Source organism: Lepus europaeus, chromosome 11, assembly GCF_033115175.1.
Source record: "Lepus europaeus isolate LE1 chromosome 11, mLepTim1.pri, whole genome shotgun sequence".
In the NCBI taxonomy this organism is placed as follows: domain Eukaryota; kingdom Metazoa; phylum Chordata; class Mammalia; order Lagomorpha; family Leporidae; genus Lepus; species Lepus europaeus.
In genome coordinates this window covers 63,371,161-63,395,832 of record NC_084837.1, presented here as the reverse complement: position 1 = coordinate 63,395,832, position 24,672 = coordinate 63,371,161, and the positions used below count along the sequence as shown (strand labels likewise).

General features: G+C 47.3%; 2 protein-coding genes across 6 annotated transcripts in view; one reads left to right on the top strand and one right to left on the bottom strand.

Annotated features, from left to right (window-relative positions):
• Positions 1–925, bottom strand: part of CHP1 (calcineurin like EF-hand protein 1) — a 76,529-nt gene extending 75,604 nt beyond the window's left edge. For both annotated transcript variants that reach the window (XM_062205673.1, XM_062205672.1), the window contains exon 1: positions 713–925. In XM_062205673.1, the coding sequence (XP_062061657.1) occupies positions 713–779 (67 nt within the window). In that variant the 5' untranslated portion in view covers positions 780–925. The remainder of the gene's footprint in view (positions 1–712) is intronic.
• Positions 926–1,095: 170 nt separating this feature from the next.
• Positions 1,096–24,672, top strand: part of EXD1 (exonuclease 3'-5' domain containing 1) — a 36,615-nt gene continuing 13,038 nt past the window's right edge. Inside the window, exons 1-7 of one of the 4 annotated variants that reach the window (XM_062205658.1) lie at positions 1,096–1,233; positions 3,762–3,980; positions 11,568–11,636; positions 14,027–14,084; positions 15,049–15,176; positions 16,653–16,711; positions 18,336–18,422. In XM_062205658.1, coding sequence (XP_062061642.1) covers positions 3,848–3,980; positions 11,568–11,636; positions 14,027–14,084; positions 15,049–15,176; positions 16,653–16,711; positions 18,336–18,422 — 534 coding nt within the window. In that variant the 5' untranslated portion in view covers positions 1,096–1,233; positions 3,762–3,847. Of the gene's footprint in view, positions 1,284–1,493; positions 1,865–3,761; positions 3,981–11,567; positions 11,637–14,026; positions 14,085–15,043; positions 15,177–16,652; positions 16,712–18,335; positions 18,423–24,672 lie in introns of those variants that run through there. The other 3 variants (XM_062205657.1, XM_062205656.1, XM_062205659.1) reach the window with 3 other exon arrangements.

Below are 24,672 nucleotides of genomic sequence, written 5' to 3'. Positions count from 1 at the left end.
CGACAGAAACTGCCTAACATACACCAGTAGAGTAGAAATCGATATATATGAAATAAGAACCTAGAACAGCAAGTATCCTCAGTGTCACGTCAAAAAGCGGGGGGTCACAGTACGCCTGTTTTCCCCAAAGCTCAAATTTTTAAATAGCATCACACCCTCAAACCTGAAAGGTCCCCAAGCCGCTAGGTCACGTCTCCCAAAGCTTTACTACATGGCCTTGTTTTGGGTGTATTTCTCCAGTTTCTGACAAGAGCGTGTCTGTCATCTCCCACAGCTGTCAGCGGTTTTAGGTCCTTGCCCAAACACGTCACAGGAATGGATTATGTTTCCTACAGGACCCATCCCGAGTTCCTGGATTTGCGTCTCCGGTTTTATCTACTGCCCAGGACGTCTCTTGCAAGGGAAGGCCGGTGCAACACAAGATAAAAGCAGTTCGAGGGCTTTCACAGTCAGGTGGGTTAAAAAAAAAATAGCAATACCGCCTGTGATCTAAGCGTGACCGAGACTCCCCTGTGAGGAGAAGGGCAGCCCCGCAAGAGCCACAGCCTGCGCCGGGGCGCGACAGCTGCAAGAACGGCTCCTCCCGAGGCTCCAACGCGGGAGGCGGCCCAGGACGCCCAACTTCACAGGAAAGCCCCAGCTCAGACCTCCCCGGCAGCCGCCCGCGGTCCTGAGGCGCCCGGCGCTGTGCCCACCCCCAACCCGAACTCACAGCCGGTCTCCTTCTTGATCTCCTCGAGCTCTTCGTCCCGCAGTAACGTGGAGGCCCGAGACCCCATCCCCGAGCCGGGAGCTCCGCAGGGAGCACGGGCGCCTGAGGCGACGGCGGCAGGAGAAAAGGAGGGAGGGAAAGCAGGGACAGGGGTCAAGAAGGGAGAGGGCAGCGTTTCTACGGCGGACCCGGGAGGGAACCGAGGGGCGGTGTGCGGAGGAGGGCGGGCCCGGGGCCCAGCCAATCAGGAGCGAGGCCTCGCCCTGCGCAGCGGCAGACGTCGCCGCTCGGAGTCCCAGCCCCCGAAATGAATCAGCCGAGCGCCAGCCCGAGTAGTCTCGGCGATGAGCCCCGCCCCCCGGAACAGCGGCCGTCACCGGCCTTAAAGGGGCGATGCTACTGGGGCGCTAGCGGCCGCAATTAAAAGGGCAACTTCACCGGCTCTCGGTTTAACCGCAGACTAACCTGCGGCGGGCGGGGAACGTAGCCAGCGCGTTTCTCGCAGGATTGCCACACTACAGGTGCCAGGGACTGCGGAGAGAGACAATACAGACAGACAAGACTTCGCGGGGTGTGTGTGTGTGGCGGGTGGGAGTGGGGGTGGGGGACCCACTAGGGTGTGCCCCCTGGGAACTGCATGCCGGGAGCCGCACCTCCTTATCTTTCCGGGGCCGCCCTGCCTCCTCCTGGCCGCAGGGGGCGCTCGGGAGCCGACGCCCAGGGGCGCTCCGGGACGCAGCCGCGCTGGCGGCGAAGCCCCGCGCCCGGTCCGGCGGTTTGCCGTCGGCACCGCGCTCTGACTGACGCGGCTGGGGGCGCCCTGAGGTTTCTTCCGGGGACCGGCGCGCGAGCGGCTCCCCGATTTGGCCGAGGTTCCCCAGCCGGCTTTCCCCGCACTCCCTTTGGGAAAGCAGACCGCAACGGTGGAGGACCGTGCGTCTGTCGCGCGCGGCCCGCCGTCCGGGGGACGTTTCTTGTTCCTGTCTCAGGAGAGAGGGACTCGGTGGCGCTCCTAGGTCGTACTCGCCTTTGATGACAGAGTGGAAAGCTGCGCCCTGCGGAACCCCTTCACCGCTGTTCAGACGTGGAGGCACTGTCGGCACCGGCTTGCTCGGGCGCTCTGTCCTGGCAGGTGTCCCTCAGCCAGCCTAGGTGCCTGCTTTCCAACCTTACCTAGGGCTTTCCTGCTTAGCCCCCAGGCCCCCGGGCTTCCCGGAGGTTCGAGTCCCACCCGGGCTTTTTCGTGATGGACGCACTCTTGTCCGCCTGAGAACAGTGTTTTGGACCTGCCCCCAAGAACCACTTGCTAACACGGGAGTAGGAGGGAAAGCTTGTCAGCAACACATATGGCCTCTTGCTCGCTGCAGCTCAAAGCCCGTGTCTTGATCCTGACCTTGCTTTACCTTCCTAATCTTAAGTCTTGCCATTTATAGTTGTTTCCACCCAGAGCTTTCTTTGCTTCCTGTCACTATTTTTTTCCTTAGCTTTTTTTGATGTTTATTTAACGTTAATGTCCTTATTTTCCAATCATTTCACAAACTTTTTCCTTGGGGATCTTTTTAAATTTATTTTTGCCTCTTTCGTATCTGTAAGAATCGCTTCTTTGCCTGTTAGATGAATTTGAAGAACGAATGACTTTTCACAGGTTCACCAGTGACTTGTTTTGTGTTCTCTCTGGATGCGTAATGTTTGATCTTGTGCTAGGCCACAAGGGTCCTCCTCCACCAGGGGCCTGATTTTAGTTGAGGTTCCATTACCTTCTACCTGTGTATCTTTGGGCAGGTGTCTTGAATCTTGAAGTTTCTCATCTCTAAATTAGGTTGTGGCGGTTGTAAGTATCAAATAATGTTTGTGAAAGCACTTGACCTTAAAATATGAAAATACAGACTAGTTCTCTGACTGAAAATGCTGTATGGCTTCTCACCTTCTTCTTTCTGGGATTAGGCTCTAGTCATTTTGCCATTTTATACTTAAATTGCAAAATGCACTGTTTTCCTAGTGTGGCAAAGGCAAGCAGCTTTGAAATTGAAACCTCCACCGAAGAGCATTTATCTAGGGTTCTAGAGACAGGGGCATACAAACACCAGAGCTGTTTTAAAAGATACCTTTTTGGGAGAAGGATTTATGTTTTTAAATAACAGCATTGCACCACCCAGTACAAGAGTATACTTTGATCTGTCAGTCTATATGACTGGTTGGTGACACTAAGCAGCTGAAGCCCTGAGCTGTAACCAAGGTGACGTGGAATGGTCCGTGCAGTGACATCATTGTGACGTGCATGAATTGTGGTAGTTCTAAGTCATTTATGGTTTGGTTGGTAACCATATCAAACTCTGGAGATGTTATAATCTGAAGGCTGTAAATCTAGAAGGAGTTACTTCCCAGACGTTTCTGGGTTAATACTTTATTATAGTGTTATTGGCAAGTATTTTTATCCATGCAATATTTTTCACTTGTTCTTTTGTTTTTTGTTGTTGATGTCAAAGTGATACCTCTATACACAATTTAATACCTCAAAGTGTTCTGCTTGTTCCATCTAGCTAAGGAAAGAAAGATATTATCCCCCATTTTATAGACAAAGAAGCCAAGCCTGTCTTGCCCAAAGTGTTACAGTTTCCAGTGGATGAATTAGAATTGAAGCTTATTATTATTTGTTTGTTTGTTTGTTTGTTTGAAAGGTAGAATGACAGGGAGAGCTCTTTCATCTACTGGTTCATTCCCAAATGCCTGCAACAGCCAAGGGTAGGCCAGGCCAAAGGCAGGAGCCCAGGACTCCATCCGAGTCTCCTCTTGGGGTAGCAGAGACACAGGCACCTGGGCCATTATTTGCTGCCCTCTCTGGGGCATTAGCAGGCAGCGGGATGGGAGCCCAGGAGCCAGGACTCAAACCCATGCTCTGATAGGGGATGCCGGCATTCCAAGTGGTGGCTGAACTCGCTGCACCACAACGCCTGGCCCAGAGTTGATGCTTCTAGTAATCTTGTTCTCATCATCCTAAAAAGAGCAGCAACTGAATTACTCATATTTTTATTCTTCTGGTCTCTTACAGATATAAATGAGGAGAAGTAAACATAGATCCAAGTGTTTGGATACTTAAAGAAGATTCCTTCAAGCCTGCTTTTGGCATCAAATGCAATGGACCCCAGCAGTGATTATCATTTCCTCAATCAGATTCTGTGGAGAAGAGTGAGGCTCACGTTGGTTTGTGGAGCCTTCGAGGGTGTGCTCCAGCACGTGGACCCTAACAAGATCGTTGTCCTGAAGAAAGGTTTCATTCTGTTTCTCATACCCTTCTGCTTTTCAGGGGATGACTGGCTGGGTTGGAGTGATGGCTCTGGGCTCTTTGAGCAATTGAAAGGGTGGCGTTCTTCACTGTGTCGAGGACGTTCAGTGCACTGTTTTCCCTAATGGAGCAACATGGTTGCACGTGCTGGTTTGTCTTCACTTCTGTAGACTTATTGACGTGATAGAGGAGATTTCACTATTGAGGGTTTTTTTTTTTTTTTTAAATCAGGCACTTCTTTTAATTTCTCTCCATATCCATCTGGAAGCTCAAATTAAGCACTCAGTTCTAATTACCTAACTGATGGGTTCTCATGCAAAGACCAAGTGCAGGGGCAGCTGCTGAGAGAGTACAGTGGCTGAAAGCCACCAGCAGAGACAGGTGCCTTGGGCTTCTGCTCTGCCACCACAGTGATCCTCAGTCATCCTGTGGTCACAAGGCGGCCACTACACAGTTCCAGTTTATCATAAAATGATACAGTTCAATTCAGGAACAGCCAAATTGGAAGGGATGCATAGAGCAAGATTGGGGGAGGAGGCTTCCATGCCCTTTCTGTTCACTAGCTCAGAAGCTCTAATATGTAGTTTCTTTTTTTTTTTTAAGATTTATTTATTTGTTTGAAAGTCAGAGTTACACAAAGAGAGGAGAAGGAGAGAGCGAGAGCGAGAGAGACCAATATGTAGTTTCTATTCAACTAGAGTACCGACTGGCTAGAGTAGTTGTTTTCCTGACCTAAGTTTTAAGTTTACAGTAGGAACCTGTATACATGGCATTTGAGAGATGGGTCTAATTGTTAAGTCACATATGGACTTAAAATAGGCTTTCATGGGCCATAACAGAACTTTGTTTTAAAAGATTTATTTTACAGCCAGTGCCATGGCTCACTTGGCTAATCCTCTGCCTGCGGCACTGGCGCACCGGGTTCTTGGGGCACCAGGTTCTTGTCCCAGTTGCTCCTCTTCCAGTCCAGCTCTCTGCTGTGGCCCGGGAGTGCAGTGGAGGATGGCCCAAGTGCTTGGGCCCTGTACCCGCATGGGAGACCAGGAGGAAGCACCTGGCTCCCTGGCTTTGGATTGGCGCAGCGCGCTGGCCGTGGTGGCCATTTAGGGGGTGAACCAACGGAAGGAAGACCTTTCTCTCTGTCTCTCTCTCACTGTCTAACTCTGCCTGTCAAAAATAAAAAATAAAAATAAAAGATTTATTTTATTTATTTGAAAGAGAGAAGTGGAGAGGTCTTCCATCTGCTGGTTGACACCCTAAATGGCCACAACGGCCAGAGCTGAGCTGATCAGGAGCCAGGAGCTTCTTCTAGGTCTCCCACGTGGGTGCAGGGGCCCAAGCACCTGAGCCATCCTCCACTGCCTTGCCAGGCCATAGAGAGAGCTGGATTGGAAGTGCAGCAGCCGGGATTTGAACTGGTGCCCATGTGGTATGCTAGCACCTCAGGCCGGGGCTTTAACTCATTGCGCCATAGTGCTGGCCCCCTAACTTTTTTTAATTTACTTATTTGCAAACCAAAGTGAGGGAGGGAAAAACACAGTTCTTCCATGTGCTAGTTTACTCCGTACATGCCCACAACACCTGGGACCGGACCAGGTGGAAGCCAGGTGCCACGAACTCCATCCTTGTCTCCCACATGGGTAGTAAGGGCCCAATCATTTGGGCCCTCTTCTGCCTTTCCAGGCACACTAGCAGGGGGCTGAATTGGAAGAACAGCAGCTAGAACTTGAACCTGAACTCCAATATGGGATGCTGGCATCACAAGTGGCAGCTTAACCCTGTGCACTACAGTGCTTGGCCAGGTTCAGCTCATTGAGATCTGGGAATTGTCGATTTAAGACAGTGGAGAAGGTTCCTGAAGCACAAATCCATGACAGAACTCCACCTGGGTGAGCAGGAGTTAATGATGGACTGCAGAGGAAGGTTGTTCTAAGCCAGTGAGTCTCAGACTTTATCAGTGCATCCAAATCACCTTGGTGACTGGTTAAAACAGACTGCTGCACTCTGCTCCTGGGGTTTTTGATTGTTAAGGTCTGGGATGAGGCCCAAGAACAGGCATCTCCAGATTGTTTCCAGGTGATGCTGTGCTTTGGAGGCATGGTTTGAGAGGATCCTGTTTTAAATAGAAGTAGCAGTATAGACACATATGTGGAATCATGAAAATCTGGTCCATTCAAACGAGCTAAACCACATTTCAGGATGGGGATGTGATGAGAGAGAGGCTAATGAGGTAGACATGGGACAAATTAAAAGAATCTTATAAATCATAGCACTTGATGGACACTGTTCTGAAAGAGTGAGGAACACTCTGCAAGATTTTTGAGTAGGGAACATAAAGATGTGAGTGCTCTGTTAGGAATCACACTTAGCAGCTAGAAACCAAGTTTGCCTCCAGTGGCTGAAACAGATTGGTTTATTCTCTCATGAAATAGGGCAAGCAGCACAGGGCTACTGTGGCTGTCCCCAGAGTCAGCAAGATGCATCCTTCTGTTCCTCCATCCTCGGCACATGACTTCACACCTCATGACTTCACCTGGCGGCGTTACCGACAAGTGTGAGGATAGACAGTGGGGAAAAGGTGTTCCTCCCAGCAAGTCAGTCTACTTAAGAAGATGCCCAGGAAGGCCACGGCTATCTGGGCACATTGCCAACCTGATGAATAGACAATAAGCAGTAACGTCACGTGCTTGTTCCACAAAGCATTCAGTCCAGGTGTGCCTTTACACAGATTTCACATAGTCAACATAGTAAGTTGGGTAGTTCATATATTGCTTTTGTTAAACAGCGTAATAAGCACCTTCTCATATTTAAAACTATAACTAATCCTCCGCCTGCAGCGCTGACACACCGGGTTCTAGTCCCAGTCGGGGCGCCAGATTTTGTCCCGGTTGCCCCTCTTCCAGGCCAGCTCTGTGCTGTGGCCCGGGAGTGCAGTGGAGGATGGCCCAAGTGCTTGGGCCCTGTACCCACATGGGAGACCAGGAGAAGCACCTGGCTCCTGGCTTTGGATCAGCACAGCGCGCCGGTCGCAGCAGCCATTGGAAGGTGAACCAACAATAAAGGAAGACCTTTCTATCTGTCTGTCTCTCTCTCACTGTCCACTCTGCCTGTCAAAAAAAAAACTAAAAAAACAAACAAAAAAACTATAAAATGTTTACTCATTAAGTTAAAGCAGAAAGCTTTAAAAAGTTCTATACTTGGAGTTGTAATTGTTTTCCTAGGAATATTTCCTAAAAGTAAAATTACTGGGGGGACAATTATGAGTATTTTAACTTTGTGGGATTTTTTTATTTATATATTTTTATTTGAAAGATAGGGAGAGAAAGCTCTCATCTGCTGGCTCATTCACCAAATGCCCAGAACAGCTAGGGCTAGCCCAGAAGCCAAAGCTGGGAGCCAGGAATGCAATCCAGGTCTCTACTTGGGTGGCAGGAACCCCATTACTTGAGCCATCATCACTGTATTCCAGGATCCACACTAGCAGGAAGCCAGAGTAAAGGACTGGAAATATGCATTGAACCCAGTCACTCCAGTATGGGATACAGATGTCTTAACTAGCGTATTTTTATTTTTTTATTTATTTTATTTATTTTTTTTTTTATTTTTTGACAGGCAGAGTGGACAGTGAGAGAGAGACAGAGAGAAAGGTCTTCCTTTTGCCGTTGGTTCACCCTCCAATGGCCGCCGCGGTAGGTGCGCTGCGACCAGCGCACCGCGCTGATCCGATGGCAGGAGCCAGGTGCTTCTCCTGGTCTCCCATGTGGTGCAGGGCCCAAGGACTTGGGCCATCCTCCACTGCACTCCCTGGCCACAGCAGAGAGCTGGCCTGGAAGAGGGGCAACCGGGACAGGATCGTTGCCCCAACCGGGACTAGAACCCGGTGTGCCGGCGCCGCAAGGCGGAGGATTAGCCTAGTGAGCCGCGGCGCCGGCCTGCGTATTTTTATTTTTTAACAATATTTATTTGAAAGAGATATCTGGGAAGTTGGGGGAGGAGAGGTTTTCCATCCACTGGTTCACTCCCCAGATAGCCACAATCGCCAGGGCTGGGCCAGGCTGAAGCCAGGAGCCAGGAGCTTCACATGGATGCAAGAGCCCAAGCACTTGAGCCATTTTCCACTGCTTTCCTAGGCACATTAGGAGGGAGCTGGATTGGAAGCAGAGCTGCCAGGACTCGTATCAGTACCCATATGGGCTGCCAGTGTCACAGGCAACAGCTTAACTTGCTATGCCACAATGCCAGCCCCCTTAACTGGCATCTTAATTGCTAGGCCAAATGCCCAGCCCAATATTAAGTGTTTGATGCCCATTTCCAAATAACCTTCCAAAAGGGTTCTGCCTTTTTTATTTTGCTACTAATAATAAGTTAATTAAGTAATCTAGCATTGAATTTTTAAAATTTTTATGTATACCCTTAATTTTTTGCTAGTTTTATAAGAAAAAGTAATATTCATTTTGTTATGGTTAAAAATATTCCTAAATGGGCTGGCGCTGTGGCTCACTAGGTTAATCTTCCACCTGCAGCGCCAGCATCCCATATGGGCACCAGGTTCTAGTCCTAGTCACTCTTCTTCCAATCCAGCTCTCTGCTATGGCCCGGGAAGGCAGTGGAGGATGGCCCAAGTGCTTGGGCCCTGCACCCGCATGGGAGACCAGGAAGAAGCACCTGGCTCCTGGCTTCGGATCAGCATAGTTCCAGCCATAGCGGCCATTTTGGGGGGTGAGCCAACGGAAGTAAGACCTTTCTCTCTGTCTTTCTCTGACTCTATCTGTCAAAGAAAAAAAAAAAAATCCTAAAGGGGCCGGCGCTGTGGCGTAACTGGTAAAGCCGCTGCCTGCAGTGCTTGCATCCCATATGGGCGCCGGTTCAAGTCCCGGCTGCTCCTCTTCTGATCCAGCTCTCTGCTATGGCCTGGTAAAGCAGTGGAAGATGGCCCAAGTCCTTGGGTCCCTACACCAGCATTGGAGACCTGGAAGACACTCCTAGCTCTCGGCTTTGGATTGGTCCAGCTCTAGCCATTACAGCCATTTAGGGAGTGAACCAGTGGATGGAACACTTCTTTCTCTCTGCCTCTGCCTCTCTGTAACTCTGCCTTTCAAATCAATAAATGTTAAAAAATAAAAATATTCCTAAAGAGGTTGGTTGAGCATATTTATCATTGATTATAATTGTATGCAGTTTTTGGACAGAGCAGGGAATGGCATCGCTGTGACAGCAGTGTGAAGTAAGGATTGCAGTAGGGAGAATCTGGAGAGGAGGGGAGAAGAGATACGGAGTATTCAGCCAATCAGTGGACACAACAGGCAGAAAATGATGGGGGTCTGAGCAAAGTCATGACAAGTAATGGAGACAGATTCTGGAAATACTTAGGAGAGGGAATAAGTAACCTAGTAATCAGTTAGATAATACACAACAATGGAAAATGACTTCTACATTTATGACTCAAAAGATTAGGTGTACAGTACTGTTACTAATTGATAGAAATGGGAAGAGGAACAGGCTTTTTTTTTTTTAATCAATGGGAGAGCATTATTTACATTTGAAAACCTCATAATAAATTATTTGCCATTTGAAAATTTGAGTAGAACTCAGAGAATCAGTTCATGATGGAGAAATAATGGCTGTTAGGAAGTTTGAAATAGATATGATCATTTTAAAGTATGATGTTCCCCACTATTCTTCAATGTTTATTTTCATCTACTTGAAAGGCAGAGAGAGAAATTTTTCATGTACTGGTTCATGACCCAACTGTCTAAAACAGCCATGGCTGGGCCAGTCTGAAGCCAAGAGTCTCCAAGGAGCTCCATCCAGGTCTCCCATATGGTTGGCAGGGGAGCCAAGCACTTGAGCCATCATATGCTGCCTCCCCAGATGCATCAGCAGGAAGCTGAATCAGAAGTAAAGTAGCCAAGACTTGAACCATCACCCTGGAAAAGAATGTAGACATCCAAAGTGGTGGCTTAACTGGCTGCGCCTCAGCACCCACCCCTCCCACCCCTATCTCCATACAGTTGTTCAAGGAATAGGAAGAAATGAAGCACATAACCCTGGCACCATCTATGTGTAAGGAGTGAGCAGTGGTGGTAGAGACAGCTAAGGAGACTGGAACTTCTGGTAGGCAGTGTGACAGTGGTTACAAGAATGTGTATTGGAGCCGGTGCTGGGCGTAGTGGGCTAAGCCTCTGCCTGTGATGTCCCATATGGGCGCCGGTTCAAGTCCCAGCTGCTCTTCTTCCAGTCCAGCTCTCTGCTATTGCCTGGGAAGCAATAGAAGATGGCCCAAGAGCTTGGGCCCTGGCACCCGCATGGGAGACCAGAAGAAGCTCCTGACTCCTGGCTTCAGATCAGCACAGCTGCAGCCATTGTGGCCATCTGGAGAGTGAACCAGTGGATCGAAGATCTTTCTCTCTGTCTCGTCCTCTTTCTGTCTGTAACTCCACCTCTCAAAAAATAAAATCTTAAAAAAAATGTGTATTATAGTCATGGAGGCCTGGGTATGATTCTTGATTCTCAGTTCTGCTGGCAGTATGACCTTGAACTAGTTGTTCAATATAATGAAATGCCTGTCTCTCTGGGGCGTGCTTCAGAGTGGGTGCTCAGCATGGTACCTTTAGGTAATTAGTAGAAGAGTAACCTCAGTAGAATATATTCAGTGGAGTAGTGAGGGTGGAACTCAGTTATTTGGGTCTCTAACAATTATGGAAATAGCAATAGTGAAAATTCATGTAGGAAAAACAACCGCATATTGTACACATAACATCCAAACCTCTCCTAACTCCCTTAACAACACACAGAAGAGCCCTGGCTTTGGGCCAGGAGTTGGATGGTTGTGCCTGGAATTTTGGAGACATGTAGCATGATGTGAAGCCAGATATGGACTCTAGAAGTAATCTACTGCCTTAAATTTTTTTCTGGAATTAGGTGGAGTAAAAATAAATAGAAATAACGTAGTCCTTAGCTCCCCAAGCCATAGAACAGTCTTGGAGGAAGTTTAAATTCACTAACTTCTTTTTTTTTTGACAGGCAGAGTTAGACAGTGAGAGAGAGAGAGAGACAGAGAGAAAGGTCTTCCTTTTCTGTTGGTTCACCCCCCAAATGGCCACCACGGCCAGCGTGCTGCGCCGATCCGAAGCCAGGAGCCAGGTGCTTCTCCTGATCTCCCATACGGGTGCAGGGCCCAAGCACTTGGGTCATCCTCCACTGCCTTCCCAGGCCACAGCAGAGAGCTGGACTGGAAGAGGGGCAACCAGGATAGAATCCAGTGCCCCAACCGGGACTAGAACCAGGGTGCCAGTGCCGCAGGCAGAGGATTAGCCTATTGAGCCGCGGCGCCGGCCCGCTGGACTTCTGTTGCCCCTCTTAGTTTATCTTGGATTATGCTGGGGTTCACTCTGTCCTTGATACTACTCAGCTCAGGGCTTGGAGCTTTATAATTTATTATTGATCATTCATTCCCAGGGAAAATAATTAGGATTTTTAGGAAACTCAGGTTGGGGTAGTTTTGAAAGGCATGAGTTTTTTTTCATTATTATTATTATTACTATTAATCAAATGAATTGTTTTCTGTAACAGTGAAGAATGTGGAGACAGGTCGAAGTGTCCCAGGAGTGAAGATGTTCTTTGGGCACGAGATTGTGAACGGTGAGTTTCACCCTGAATGATGGTACTGGTGTTTGAACCAGTAGTAAAACCACTGCTCTGCCTCATTCCAATATTTGAATTAAAATGATATATGATCTTGCCTTGAATATTGCACTTATGAACTTTTAAAGTTGGTAACTGAGACTTGACCCTTCTCCTACCTGTTTCTGTGGACGCTCTGTGAGCATCATAGACGTGTGATCACCTTGGTTTCACAATGTGCGGTCAGCCAGTGCTCATCCTTGGAGACGGCAGGCAGATTTAGGAAGCTGACCAGGAAGGGACTGTCTTGCTCAGCAAACTAGTTAAGTACTACATCCATTGACAATCCATATCTAAAACCTTGGGGCCACGTGTCTCAGAATCCAGAATTGTTTGGGGAAGTGTAACACAGCAATGAAATGTGATACCGTACAAATCCCACACCAAGATGGCACAGCACACTGCTCCAGGGGAACCAGTGGGAAATCATGCTAAATGAAGTTCACAATTCACCACCAGAACAGTCCAAAAAAATTAGTCATCATGGCTTTTTGGGTTTGGGAATTGCAAGAAGCAGCTGTGTTCTTTATTTCTGTCAACAAAAGCCATTTATAAAGAGCAGGCCGATTTTTAACCCGAAAAAGTAGCTATAAACGTGCATCTGGGCCGGCTCCACAGCTCACTAGGCTAATCCTCCACCTGCGGTGCCGGCACACCAGGTTCTAGTCCCGGTCAGGGCGCCGGATTCTGTACAGGTTGCCCCTCTTCCAGGCCAGCTCTCTGCTATGGCCCGGGAAGGCAGTGGAGGATGGCCCAAGTGCTTGGGCCCTGCACCCACATGGGAGACCAGGAGGAGGCACCTGGCTCCTGGCTTCGGATCGGTGCACTTGGAGAGTGAACCAACGGAAAAGGAAGACCTTTCTCTCTCTGTCTCTCTCTCTCCGTCTAACTCTGCCTGTCAAAAAAAAAAAAAAAAAAAAAAAAGCATCTGGTCACCTTGCTACAGACAAAGAACGCAGGATACAAGCAAGGGGTTTGGAGCAAGACTGGTTTCTGCTTTCAAGGACTCCGAGTCTTCCTGCTCTGCCCTCCGAGGAGAAGTAAAGATGAGTACGGGATAGAGGGGGTGAGAGACGGGAGCTCTGAGACCTTGTAGTGCTGTGCATTTCTCATCGTCCCAGCAGAGCTAAGGCAAGGCAAGATCGCTTTGCTTTGTGAGACAACTAGAATATAGGAGGAGGTGAAAATCTCACCAAACTAATGACTGCCGATCCATAGCTACTCCAAGTTAGACAGCGCTGCGTGGCCCTTCTCACTGAGTATACAGCTGCAAGTGCTGTTCGCCCCTTGAGCACCTTCTTATAATAACAGCGAGGGTGCCAGCGCCATGGCTCACTAGGCTAATCCTCCTCCTGCGGCACTGGCACCCCGGGTTCTAGTCCCGGTTGGGGCACCGGATTCTGTCCCGGCTGCTCCTCGTCCAGTCCAGCTCTCTGCTGTGGCCCGGGAAGGCAGTGGAGGATGACCCAAGTGCTTGGGCCCTGCACCCGTATGGGAGACCAGGAGAAGCACCCGGCTTCTGGCTTTGGATTGGCGCAGCACGCTGACCACTTGGGGGGTGAACCAACAGAAGGAAGACCTTTCTCTATGTCTCTCTCTCTCTCACTGTCTAACTCTGCCTGTCAAAAAAAAAAAAAAAAAAAAAAAGAATACCTCAGTGTACGTCCTTGAATCTGAGATACCATTAATTATAAGACACATTATTACTTTTGCACCCTAAGAAAGACAAAGCTGCCAATTAAACTGTCATGCACATTGATTATAAATCACATCCAATTTCAGAACTACTTAAAATGTGCATCTTTGAATCAATGAAATACACTACTTTCCTACATTTTCTATATAATTAGGTGAAAAGTATATGATTTCAGAGTCTCCATAGAGTGTTTCTCTCCTAATTCCTCTGAGGCTTCCACTGTACCTTTCATGTCACTGAACTGTTAATGTACCAGCTTATGAAAATATCAGGAACATATCTGAATGGTTTAAGAGAAAAAACTCTTCAGTAGTACATATGTGATGGGAGGTGTGTTAGAGTTGGGGTGAATGGGAAAAAATTCTCTAGAACCTTTGGGAATGACCACAAGCACCCTTGAACCAAGAGGGTAAAGGAAATCCCTGGAGACATTCACAGTCCTGAGTAACCACGGAGCCGCACGGGGACGAGATAGTGGGGATTTTCAGTACTCTGGATCCTCTGCTCTGCTCTGTGTGTTGCCGCCCAGTTCACTTCTGATTACTATGTATGGTGTAGAGTCAAACTCGCTGTCTGGGTATGTGGAGAGAGGCAGTGGTTAACTGTGTTTAGATTAGAAACTCTGTTGGAAGTCATTTGGTTGTTTTTACAGTGGAATTACTGGATGAAGTAGAACAAGGACCAGTGAGAGAAAAGGCATCTTCTGTCAGGTATGATGAAATAATTTTCTTTTCTTTTCTTTTTAAAGATTTATTTATTTTGTGGCACAGTGGGTTAAGACACCATTTCCAGTGCCAGTATCTCATATGGGCAATGGTTTAAGTTCTGGCTGCTTCACTTCTGATCCAGCTTCCTGCTAATGTGCCTGGCAAAGCAGCGGAGGACAGCCCAAGTGCTTGGGCCCCTGCACCCATGTGGGAGACCTGGATGAAGCTCCTGGCTCCTGGCTTTGACCTGGTCCGCCCCTGGCCATTATGGCCATCTGGGGAGTGAACCAGCAGATGGTAGATCTTTTTCTCTCCTCTCTCTGAATATCCCTTTCTCTCTCTAACTCTTCCTTTTGAATAAATAAACAAATTTTTTATTTTATTTGAAAGGCAGAGTTACAGAGGGAGGGAGAGACAGAGAAAAATCTTCAATCCACTAGTTCATTCCCCATAGAGCCACAACAGCCGGAACTGGGCTGGTCCAAAGCCAGGAGCCAGGAGCTTCTTCTAGGTCACCTTTGTGGGTACAGGGGCCCATGAACTTGGGCCATCTTCCAGTGCTTTCCCAGGTACATTATCAGGGAGCTGAATCAGATGTTGAGCAACAGGGACTCAAACTGGTGCCCATATGGGATGCCAGCACTGCAGGCAGCAGCTTAACCTGATACTCCTGCAGCACTGGCCCCATGAAATAATTTGCATAATTAGGATGTCTCCCATATGTGCATATGAGTGTATCATGCCTAACTCTAATGCACTAGCTATTTAATCCTAAGATGGACGAAGTGAATAGAAATCTTTTATTCCATCTTTAGATAGCACCCTCAAGTCAGTGTAGGCAGTGGATGGACGGGTCCCCTATCCAATGGGAAACCACAGTCTTTACCTTCAGTGTGTGGCAGAATCTGTGTGTGGCATCAGCCACAGAGAACAAGTTCACCTGAGTGGTGTTTTGTTGGAAGGGTAGTCTGAATTCGGAAAGGACAAGTGTGGATAAAATGCAAGATGAAAACCCAAATGTGTGTGAGCCTGCCTCTCCTGATCCTGGAGCACCACCCATCTCTCTGCTGAATGACCTGAAGTACAACACATCAGGTGAGCAGGGGCTCTGAATTCTCTAGGCTGCCAGGATCGTGGTTCAGAGTTGCTGAGAGTTGGTGTAACCCTGATTCATGATTCTGTCGTGGAATACTCAGCTGGCTGGCTTAGTCAGGTTTGTTACTATAACAAAATAGCTGAGGGAGGCTACTTATAAGAAAAGATTGTTTTGGCTCATGGTTCTAGAGGTCTACAGTCCAAGATTGGGCAGGGCAGTCCCCACTAGTTTGGCCTCTCGTGACAGCATTTTTGCTGACAGAGTCTGAAGGCAAGGCAGAGCATCCCATGGCAGGAGACAGGGAGCACACTCGTCTGACTCTGTCTATGTCTAAAAAGTGGTCTCTCTCCTTTCAAAGCCACCAGGATCAATCATGAGGACTCCACCCCCAAAGCCTTAGAAAATTGGAGACAGAGAAGAACTCTGTGTTATGTTATACCTCTAGTTTTTAAAAATTACATCATTTTCAAAAATAATTGACTATCAAGACCCAGAAAATTCCCAAAGCATGGGAATTGGCTCATTTCTAGGACTCTGTTATTTGATATATTTCAATTTTTTGTACTTTTTAATTTTATTTGAAAGAGATATAGAGACAGAGAGAGACCTCCCATCTTATGATTCACCCCACTAAATGCCTGTAATGGCCAGGGCTGGGCCAGGCCAAAGCTGGGAGCCAGAAACTCAATATTTGTCTCCCACATGGGTGATAGGAACCCAACTACTTGAGCCATCACATACTGCCTCCCAGGGTATGCACTAGCAGGAAGCTGGAATTGGGAACAAAGCTTGGAACTCAAGCCCAGACATTCCAGTAAGAGATGCCAGGGTACCAAGTGGTGTCTTATCCGCCATACCAAACACCTGTCCCCAACAGGCTCATGTTTTTGTGATGAGCATTCTTTGGAAAAGTTCACATCTTGGGGCAGGCATTTAGCCTAGAAGTTGAGACACCCACATCCCACATTAGAGTACCTGGGTTCCATACACGCCTCTAGTTCCTGACTCCAGCTTCCTGCTGTTGCAGACCCTGGAAGGCAGTGGTGGTAACTCAGGTAATTGGATTCCTGTCACATGGGAGACTTGGATTGAGTTCCCAATTGTTTTGGGAACAGGCCAGCAAAAGGGAGTTTCTCTCACTCCCTCCCTCTCAAAAACATAAATAAATATTTATATGTTGAAGCATTCAAGACAAAACCATGTGGAGTAAAACATTATTGAACTATCACAGGACATGAGTAAACAGTTCATTTTGTAAGATTATCATTGGTGGGGCTTTTGTTTATTTCCATTTGACATACAGGTTACTAATTAATGTTACTCTGAGATAGGCTGATGCAAATGATAATAAAATAACATTAGACATTTGATTCATAATCAAGGAGGAGTTTATGATTATGGCCTCAATTTGTGGGAAGGCTCTTCTTTTGTGAAAGCTGAAAACTGTCTTTAATGCCATCACCCTTGTTCTGTAGAGGACGAGGAGGTGACATATACAGTCATTGATCAGTTCCAGCAGAAGTTTGGTGCTGCAGTAAGTATTGTGTCAGTCTTTCCCAGCATTGCCTCTGTACAGGTATGGTGTTCATGTCTCATGCATTGCTTTTCTTATAAGATCTTTGATGTGTTCCCTATCATTCCAGCAAAATATTTGGGAACCTGCTATATGCCAGACATTGTTCTGAGGACTGGGGTAAAGCAATAATCACCACAAAGTTCCAGCTCTCAAAAAGCTTGCATTCTAATGTAAGACAATAAACGTTCTAATGTATCACCAGCAGTAAGTGCTATGGAAAATAAAGCATGGTATAAGTGAATGGAGTGTCAGGGAGTTCCTGTTTATGTGGAGTGGACAGAGAAAAGTTCTCCGAAGAGCTGCCATTGAAACAGAGCCTGGAGGAAGCCTGGAAACCAGCCATGTGGGTGGCAGGTTGAAGAATTTAAAGAAAGTGTACTTGCCAAGTGCTAAACCCCCAGGCTGAAGCATTCCTTATGTGTGTGACAGGACCATAGTGAAAAAGGTTGTTAGGAGATGGGAGGGGCAGAGGGAGATCTCATAGGCCTTTCTAGATATCATAAGGATTTTGAGTGTGAGTGAGATGGAAAGTCATTGGCAGTTTGAGCAAAGAGTCAAGAACTGTCTTAAATTTTAAAAAGACCACTCTGATTCATTCCCTGTATGTAGGCAATTTCTCTGTGAGCATGCACTCACACTAGTTTATCATTCGGCCTGGAGTAAGGTTCCCAGGTGGCTGCAGGAGAGATATGCAGCTTTCTGTTTAGATGCATGCAAGCTGATGCTTGTGTGTGCACGAGTGTGTTTTTAAAGGGACAGTTAGCTTTCAACAGGTGTTTTTTAAAAGCTTTGTTGAGAAAGAATGCACATGTCATAGAATTCACCCATTTAAAATGTAAAGCTTCAGCAAAAACACCATCACCAGAGTTGTACCTCCACCACCATAATGAACTTGACAACATCTTTGATACCCTAGAAGGAAACCTCTAGGCATCACTCCAAACCCATCTCAGCCCCTGGCCACCATTAATCTATTTTCTGTCTCTATGGGTTTGTCTGTTCAGGACATTTCATCTAAATAGGATGTGATCATTAGTGGTCAGCTTTGTTTACTTAGCATATTGTTTTCAATGTTCATCTAAATTGTACCTTGTATCAGTATTTCACTTCTTTTTATTGCCAAACAATATTCTATTGGATGCACACTATATCCTACAGTATGCACATACCATTTAATGGACATTTGAGTGGTCCATGCTTTTTGGCTATTGTGAATAATGGTGCTATGAGCATTCACATTCAAGTTCTTGTGCGCACATGTTCTTATTCCTCTAGGATGGATACCTAGGAGTAAAAGTGCTGGATCAGACAATAACTCTAAGTGTAACTTTTTCAGGAATGAATGAACTATTTTCCTGTGCTGCTATGCCATTTTACATTCCTACCAGCAGTATGTAAAGACTCTAATTTCTCCACATCCTTGCCAACATTTGTTATTAATTGTCATTTTGAAATATTGGTCAAATATGGTAAAATTTTAAAACCACAATCCACTTTGTTTACCACTGGCCACTTTCCTTGTGCCATTCATGGTGTACAGTGCCAGTGCTTATTCCCTGGAGCTTCCTCCTTTTCCCACCAGATGCTTCACATCAAGAAGCAGAGTGTCCTGAGTGTGGCGGTGGAAGGAGCTAACGTCTGTCGTCATGGGAAACTGTGCTGGCTTCAGGTAAAAGAATATTTGAATTTTATTTTGACATATGATTCACTGATTGATTGGTTTTTAAAATGTATTTTGAGAGGCAGAGAGAGAGACACACACACAGATGGCTCCCATCCGCTGTCTCATTTCCTAAGTGCTTACAAAAGCCAGGAGGGCCACAATGAAGCTAAGAGCTAAGAATCCAGTCTAGGTTTCCCACTTGGTTAGCAGGATCCCAACTGACTGAGCCATCACCTACTGCCTCCCAGGGTTCGTTTTAGCAGGAAGGTTGAATTGGGAACAGAGCTGGGACTCAAACCCAAGTACTCTGATGTAGGCTGCAGATGTCCCAGCAGCACCATAACCACTAGGCCAACTGCCTGCATTCAGTTTTTCTTCTCTCTGTCACATCAGTGTCATCGTTCTGTGAACTGCCTGGAATGTCCTTCATTCTTCTCATGTGAAATTTATTCTTTCCAGAAGGAAAGGGCTTCTGTCTTCTGTTGGCTTCACCTTGGTGGCCATCGTTGCCATCTCATAGGCTCATGTTAGAGGTTTTCTCCCCTAGCTCTGTCTGTAGCCTTCCATTACCAATAGTTTCTTCTCTTTCCTTCTGGAGTCACAGCTTTCCTCTGCAGGTTCCAGCCAAATCATTTTGGTTTCCCTGGACCTGAAGATGTCAATTGAGAAATGTATGGTAGACTTGGAATGACTAGAGAATGAGTAGCCAGCTCTGAGTCAAAACCAGCAGCCTGTGTTTGAGGGTGCCCGAGATAGCAGGCTGCCTCCTCCATCCGTGCTTCTGTGCTCTGAGTCAGGACCTACCTGCATTTACCGAAGGAAGATTGTGTATTAGTGTTGGCAGTCTGCTGTGTGGAGCTCCTCCCTTCTAGAATGTCCACCTTTTCCAAGAGGAAGCAGTAGCGATGTCTGAGCCTAGTTTTGCTGAGATATTAGAGTGCCTTGTCTTGGTCCATGCACTCACTGGGCAAACCTGAGCTTTAGATGACCAGGTTTGAGTTAGCAGCACAAATGCAAGTTGCTTAAAACAAACTAAAACTTCTATCGAAAGAAAAGGATGAACTTCCCAGTAACACAGGCCTATGAGAGTCTAGGTTATTTCTAGTTTGTCCTCTCAGGTTTTCTAGGGACCAATGGGGACAGCTACTTACTTGGTTATAGCAGTCTTCTTTATTGCTGGAAGCAAATTAGCGGGCACAGTTTTCCCAATGAGGTCCTTGGCCATGTATTTATTATTTTTAATGAAAGTATCACATGTACTATGTATTAAAAGCAGTCAAATGTTAAATGTTTTAAAGATTTTTTATTTATTTATTTGAAAGTTTGAGTACACAGAGAGAGAAGGAGAGGTAGAGGCAGAGAGAGAGGGGTCTTCCATCCATTGGTTCACTCCCCAATTGGCTACAACAGCTGAAGCTGTGCCAATCCAAAGCCAGGAGCCAGGAGCTTCCGCTAGGTCTCCCACACAGGTGCAGGGGCCCAAGGACTTGGGCCATCTTCTGCTTTTCCAGGCCATAGCACAGAGCTGGATCGGAAGTGGAGCAGCCAGGACTAGAACTGGCACCCATATGGGATGCCGGCACTACAGGCAGCAGCCTCACCCAATAAGCCACAGTGCTGGCCCCAGATTTTTTAAAAAATATTTTATTTATTTATTTATTTATTTGAGAGGTAGCACTACAAGACAGAGAGAAAGGTCTTCCATCTGCTGGTTCACTCCCCAAATGGCCGCAATGGCCGGAGCTGAGCCAATCCGAAGCCAGGAACCAGAGCTTCTTCTGGGTCTCCCATGTGGTGCAGGGGCCCTAGCACCTTAAGCCAAGTTCTGCTGCTTTCCCAGGCCATACCAGAGAGCTGGATCGGAAGAGGAGCAGCCAGGACACCAACAAGTTCCCATAGGGGATGCTGGCGCCACAGGTGGAGGCTTAGCCCATTACAACACAGCACCTGCCCCTCAAATGGTCGATTTTTATGAGAAAAGAAAAATCTCCAACCCACTTACCTCTTCACAGATACCACATTTAAAAAAAGTTATTTTCATATATGTATTTACTTACTTGAAAGGCAGACACATGGTGGTGGGGGGTAGGGGAATAGATCTTCCATCTCCCCAGATGCTTCCAACAGCTTGGGCTGGACCAGTTGGAAACCAGGAGCCTGGAATTCCATCCAGGTCTCCCACAACCAAGTAGTTGAGCCATCACCTGTGCCTCCCAAGGTGTACGTTAGCAGGAAGCTGGATTGAAATTGGAGCTGGAACTTGAACCCAAGGGACTCCAAAATGGGATGCAGGCTTCCCAAATGGCAATTTAACAGCTGTGCCAAAGGCCTGCCCCCTATGTTTTTGTTAGAATCTTGTTTACAGGGTTCTTAACACAAAGGGTATTTGTGAGGCACTGGACAATGTACAAATGTACAAAACACTTTGACAAACATTCCATTTGCAGAGGCAATTAGTTTAACCTTTGTTTCAACTCATTTCCTATTTCTCAGGGCATGCTTAATTCATCTGTTTTACAAATTATGTTAACTTTTGTTATGGTAAATAAAGGTTGAGCTCCTGGACAGCACCCTCACCTTCCTAGACTGTTGCATCCCGGTTTTTGTTTAAGACAGAATCCAGGGTAAATGTTACTATGACTCTGTGACTATTATTCCCAGCAGAGCCAAGTAGAACTGTTTCTTTTCTTGAACAACTGTTTTTGTTTTCACAGAATTAAAAATTGCTTCATTTTATTAGCTTCGTTTTCTTTGCATCTGTGACTAAGCCTTCTCATATCTTCAAGGATCGGTTATAGCTTCCCACAAGCTTAAATCTGTCCTGCTCCCCTGTGCTGCATTTTTGTCGGGAAGCAGTCTTTCCTGGAGCCCTCTGCCTCCTGCTCCCATGCAAGCTGAAGTTCTCAGGTCCAGAAGCTACAAGGAAAGAGGTCTAGCGTGTGGATGTTGATATTTCAGTCTACTACCAAACTCTTGTCTCCCTGTGTCTTCCAGAGCTCCAAGGTTGGATTCATTCAGAGAATGTATGTTCTGTCCTCAGTGGGAGGGGGATGGGTGAACATAAGCTAGGGGCTTGCTTCACCTTGTACAGACCCTCAGGCCTGCCCCCTGCTTCCAGCTGCTTACTTGTCTATCTGGCAACTTTAATTTATTTTTGCTGCTCGTTTGCTCTGTTTTGTTTTGCCTGATCTGCTTCCTTCCTGTTAGCGTTTCCTACAGTTTTCTTTCTTTTTTTTTTTTTTTTTGTTTGTTTAAGATTTATTTATTTATTTGAAAGTCAGAGTTAAAGAGACAGAGAAGGCTGGTGCCACGGCTCAATAGGCTAATCCTCCGCCTGCGGCGCCGGCACACCGGGTTCTAGTCCTGGTTGGGGCGCTGGATACTGTCCTGGTTGCTCCTTTTCCAGTCCAGCTCTCTGCTGTGGCCAGGGAGTGCAGTGGAGGATGGCCCAAATCCTTGGGCCCTGCACCCGCCTGGGAGACCAGGAGAAGTACCTGGCTCCTGGCTTCGGATCAGCGTGGTGCGCCAGCCGCAGCGGCCATTGGGGGGTGAACCAATGGAAAAGGAGGACCTTTCTCTCTCTCTCTCACTGTCCACTCTGCCTGTCAAAAAAAAAAAAAAAAAAGAGAGAGAGAGAGAGAGAGAGACAGAGAAAACCATCTGCTGATTCGCTCCCAAGATGGCCTCAACGGCTAATGCTGAGCTAACGCTGAGGCAGGCTGAAGCCAGGAGCCAGGAGCTTCATTGAGGTGTCCTGCATGGGTAGCAGGGGTCCACATACTTGGGCCACCCTCTGCTGCTTTTCCTAGGCCATTACCAGAGAGCTGGATCGGAAGTAGAGCAGCCAAAACTCGAACCATTGGCCATATGGGATGCCGGCATTGCAGGCAGCAAGTTAACCCATTACACCACAATGCCAGCCCCACAAATAAAAATTTTAAAAGAAAAAAATCATAATGTTCCGTATCCTCTGATCTACTCCTCAGACCACTTTTAGGAATTTATCGTAAATAATTCAGAATATAAAAGAAAAAAATCATGTGTGACAACCTGGTCATTAATGATTAAAAATTAGAAACTTGGGGGGCTGGCGCTGTGGTGCAGCGGGTTAACACTCTGGCCTGAAGCGCCGGCATCCCATATGGGTGCCAGTTCGAGACCCAGCTGCTCCACTTCCAAACCAGCTCTCTGCAATGGCCTGGAAAAGCAGTAGAAGATGGCCCAAGTCCTTGGGCCCCTGCACCCAAGTGGGAGACCCAGAAGAAGCTCCTGGCTCTTGGCTTCCCATCAGCGCAGCTCCTCGCCATTGCCGCAGATTGGGGAGTGAACCATTGGATGGAAGACCTCTCTCTCTCTCTGCCTCTCCTCTCTCTGTGTAACTCTTTCTTTCTTTTCTTTTTTTTTTTTAAAGATTTATTTATTTGCAAGTCAGAGATACACAGACAGAAGAAGAGGCAGAGAGAGAGAGGTCTTCCATTCGATGGTTCACTCCCCAGATAGCCACAACGGCCGGAGCTGTGCCAATCCGAAGCCAGGAGCCAGGAGCTTCTTCTGGGTCTCCCACGTGGGTGCAGGGGCTCAAGGACTTGGACCATCTTCTACTGCTTTCCCAGGCCATTGTAGAGAGCTGGATTGGAAGTGGAGCAGCCGGGTCTCGAACTGGCGCCCATATGGGAATGCCGGCACTTCAGGCCAGGGTGTTAACCCACTGCACCACAGCGCCAACCTGAGCTCTGACTTTCAAGTAAATAAATAAATCTTTAAAAAAATAGAAACTTGGGGCCAGTGCTGTGGCACAGTGTGTTAAGCTGCCATCTGCATCGCCAGTATCCCATATGGGCTTCAGTTTGATTATAGCCTGTTCCACTTCTGATCTATCTCCCTGAGAATGTGTCTGGCAAAGCAGTGGAAGATGGCCCAAGTGCTTGGGCCCTGCACCCATGTGTGAAACCCAGAAGAAGCTCCTGGCTCCTGGCTTCTGCCTGGCCCAGCCTTGGCTATTGTGGCCATTTGGGGAGTGAACCAGCAGATGGAAGATCTCTCTGTCTCTTTCTCTCTGGCTCGCTCTCTCTGTATCTCTCTCTCCTTCTGTAACTTGGCCTTTCAAATAAAATAAATAAATCTTTTTAGAAAAATTAGAAACTGGGGGACTGCACTGTGGTGCAGTAGATTAAGCCCTCTCTTGTGATGCACTTATTCCATATCAGAGCAAGAGTTCAAGTCCTGGCTGTTCTACCCCAATCAGCTTCCTTCTAGTGGGCCTGGAAAGGAAGTGGAAGATGGCCCAAGTACTTGGGCCCTGCACCCACTTGGGAGACCAGGAGAAGCACCTGGCTCCTGGCTTCGGATCAGCAAGATGCGCCGGCCGCAGCGGCCATTGGAGGGTGAACCAACGGCAAAAAGGAAGACCTTTCTCTCTGTCTCTCTCTCTCTCTCACTATCCTCTCTGCCTGTCAAAAAAAAAAAAAAAAGATAAAATATATATATAATATATAAAAATTTAGAAACTGGAACAGGTGTTTAGTGCAGTGGCTAAGACACTGCTTGGGATGCCCATATCCAATACTGGGGTCAGTGATTCAAGCTCTAGCTCTAGTTCCAATCCCAGCTTCCAGCTAATATTTGCCTGGGGAGGCAGCAGGTGGTGGCTCAGGTACTTGTATCCCTGTCTCCTATGTAGGAAACCAGGACTAAGTTCCAGGCTCTTTGCTTCGCTTGGCCCTGCCCCAACTATTGCAGGCATCTGGGGAGAGAGACAGAAAGAAAGCCCTGGGCTGGCACTGTGGTGTAGTAGGCTAAGCCTCCTCCTAAGGTGCCAGCATCCCATGTGGGCACTACCAGTTCATGTCTTGGCAGCTACTCTTCCTATCCAGCTCTCTGCTTATGGCCTGGGAAAGCAGCAGAAGATGGCTCAATTGCTTGGGCCCCTGCACACACATGAAAGACCTGGTTCCTGGCTTGAGACTGGCCTGACTCTGGCCATTGAGGCCATTTGGGGAGTGAACGAGCAGATGGAAGACCTCTCTGTGTCTGTAGCTCTACCTCTCAAATAAATAAATGAAATCTTATTTTTAAAAGCAAGCAAGCAAGCCCATTCATAGTTCAGTCTTCAGTCCTCAATACCTGCACCAACCAAGGTTAGGCATGGTCAAAGCTAGGAGCCAGGACCACAATGCAGCCCTCCTATGTGAGTGGCAAGGACCCAATTACTTGAGTCATGACCACTGCCTCCCAGGGTCTGCATTAACAGGAAGCT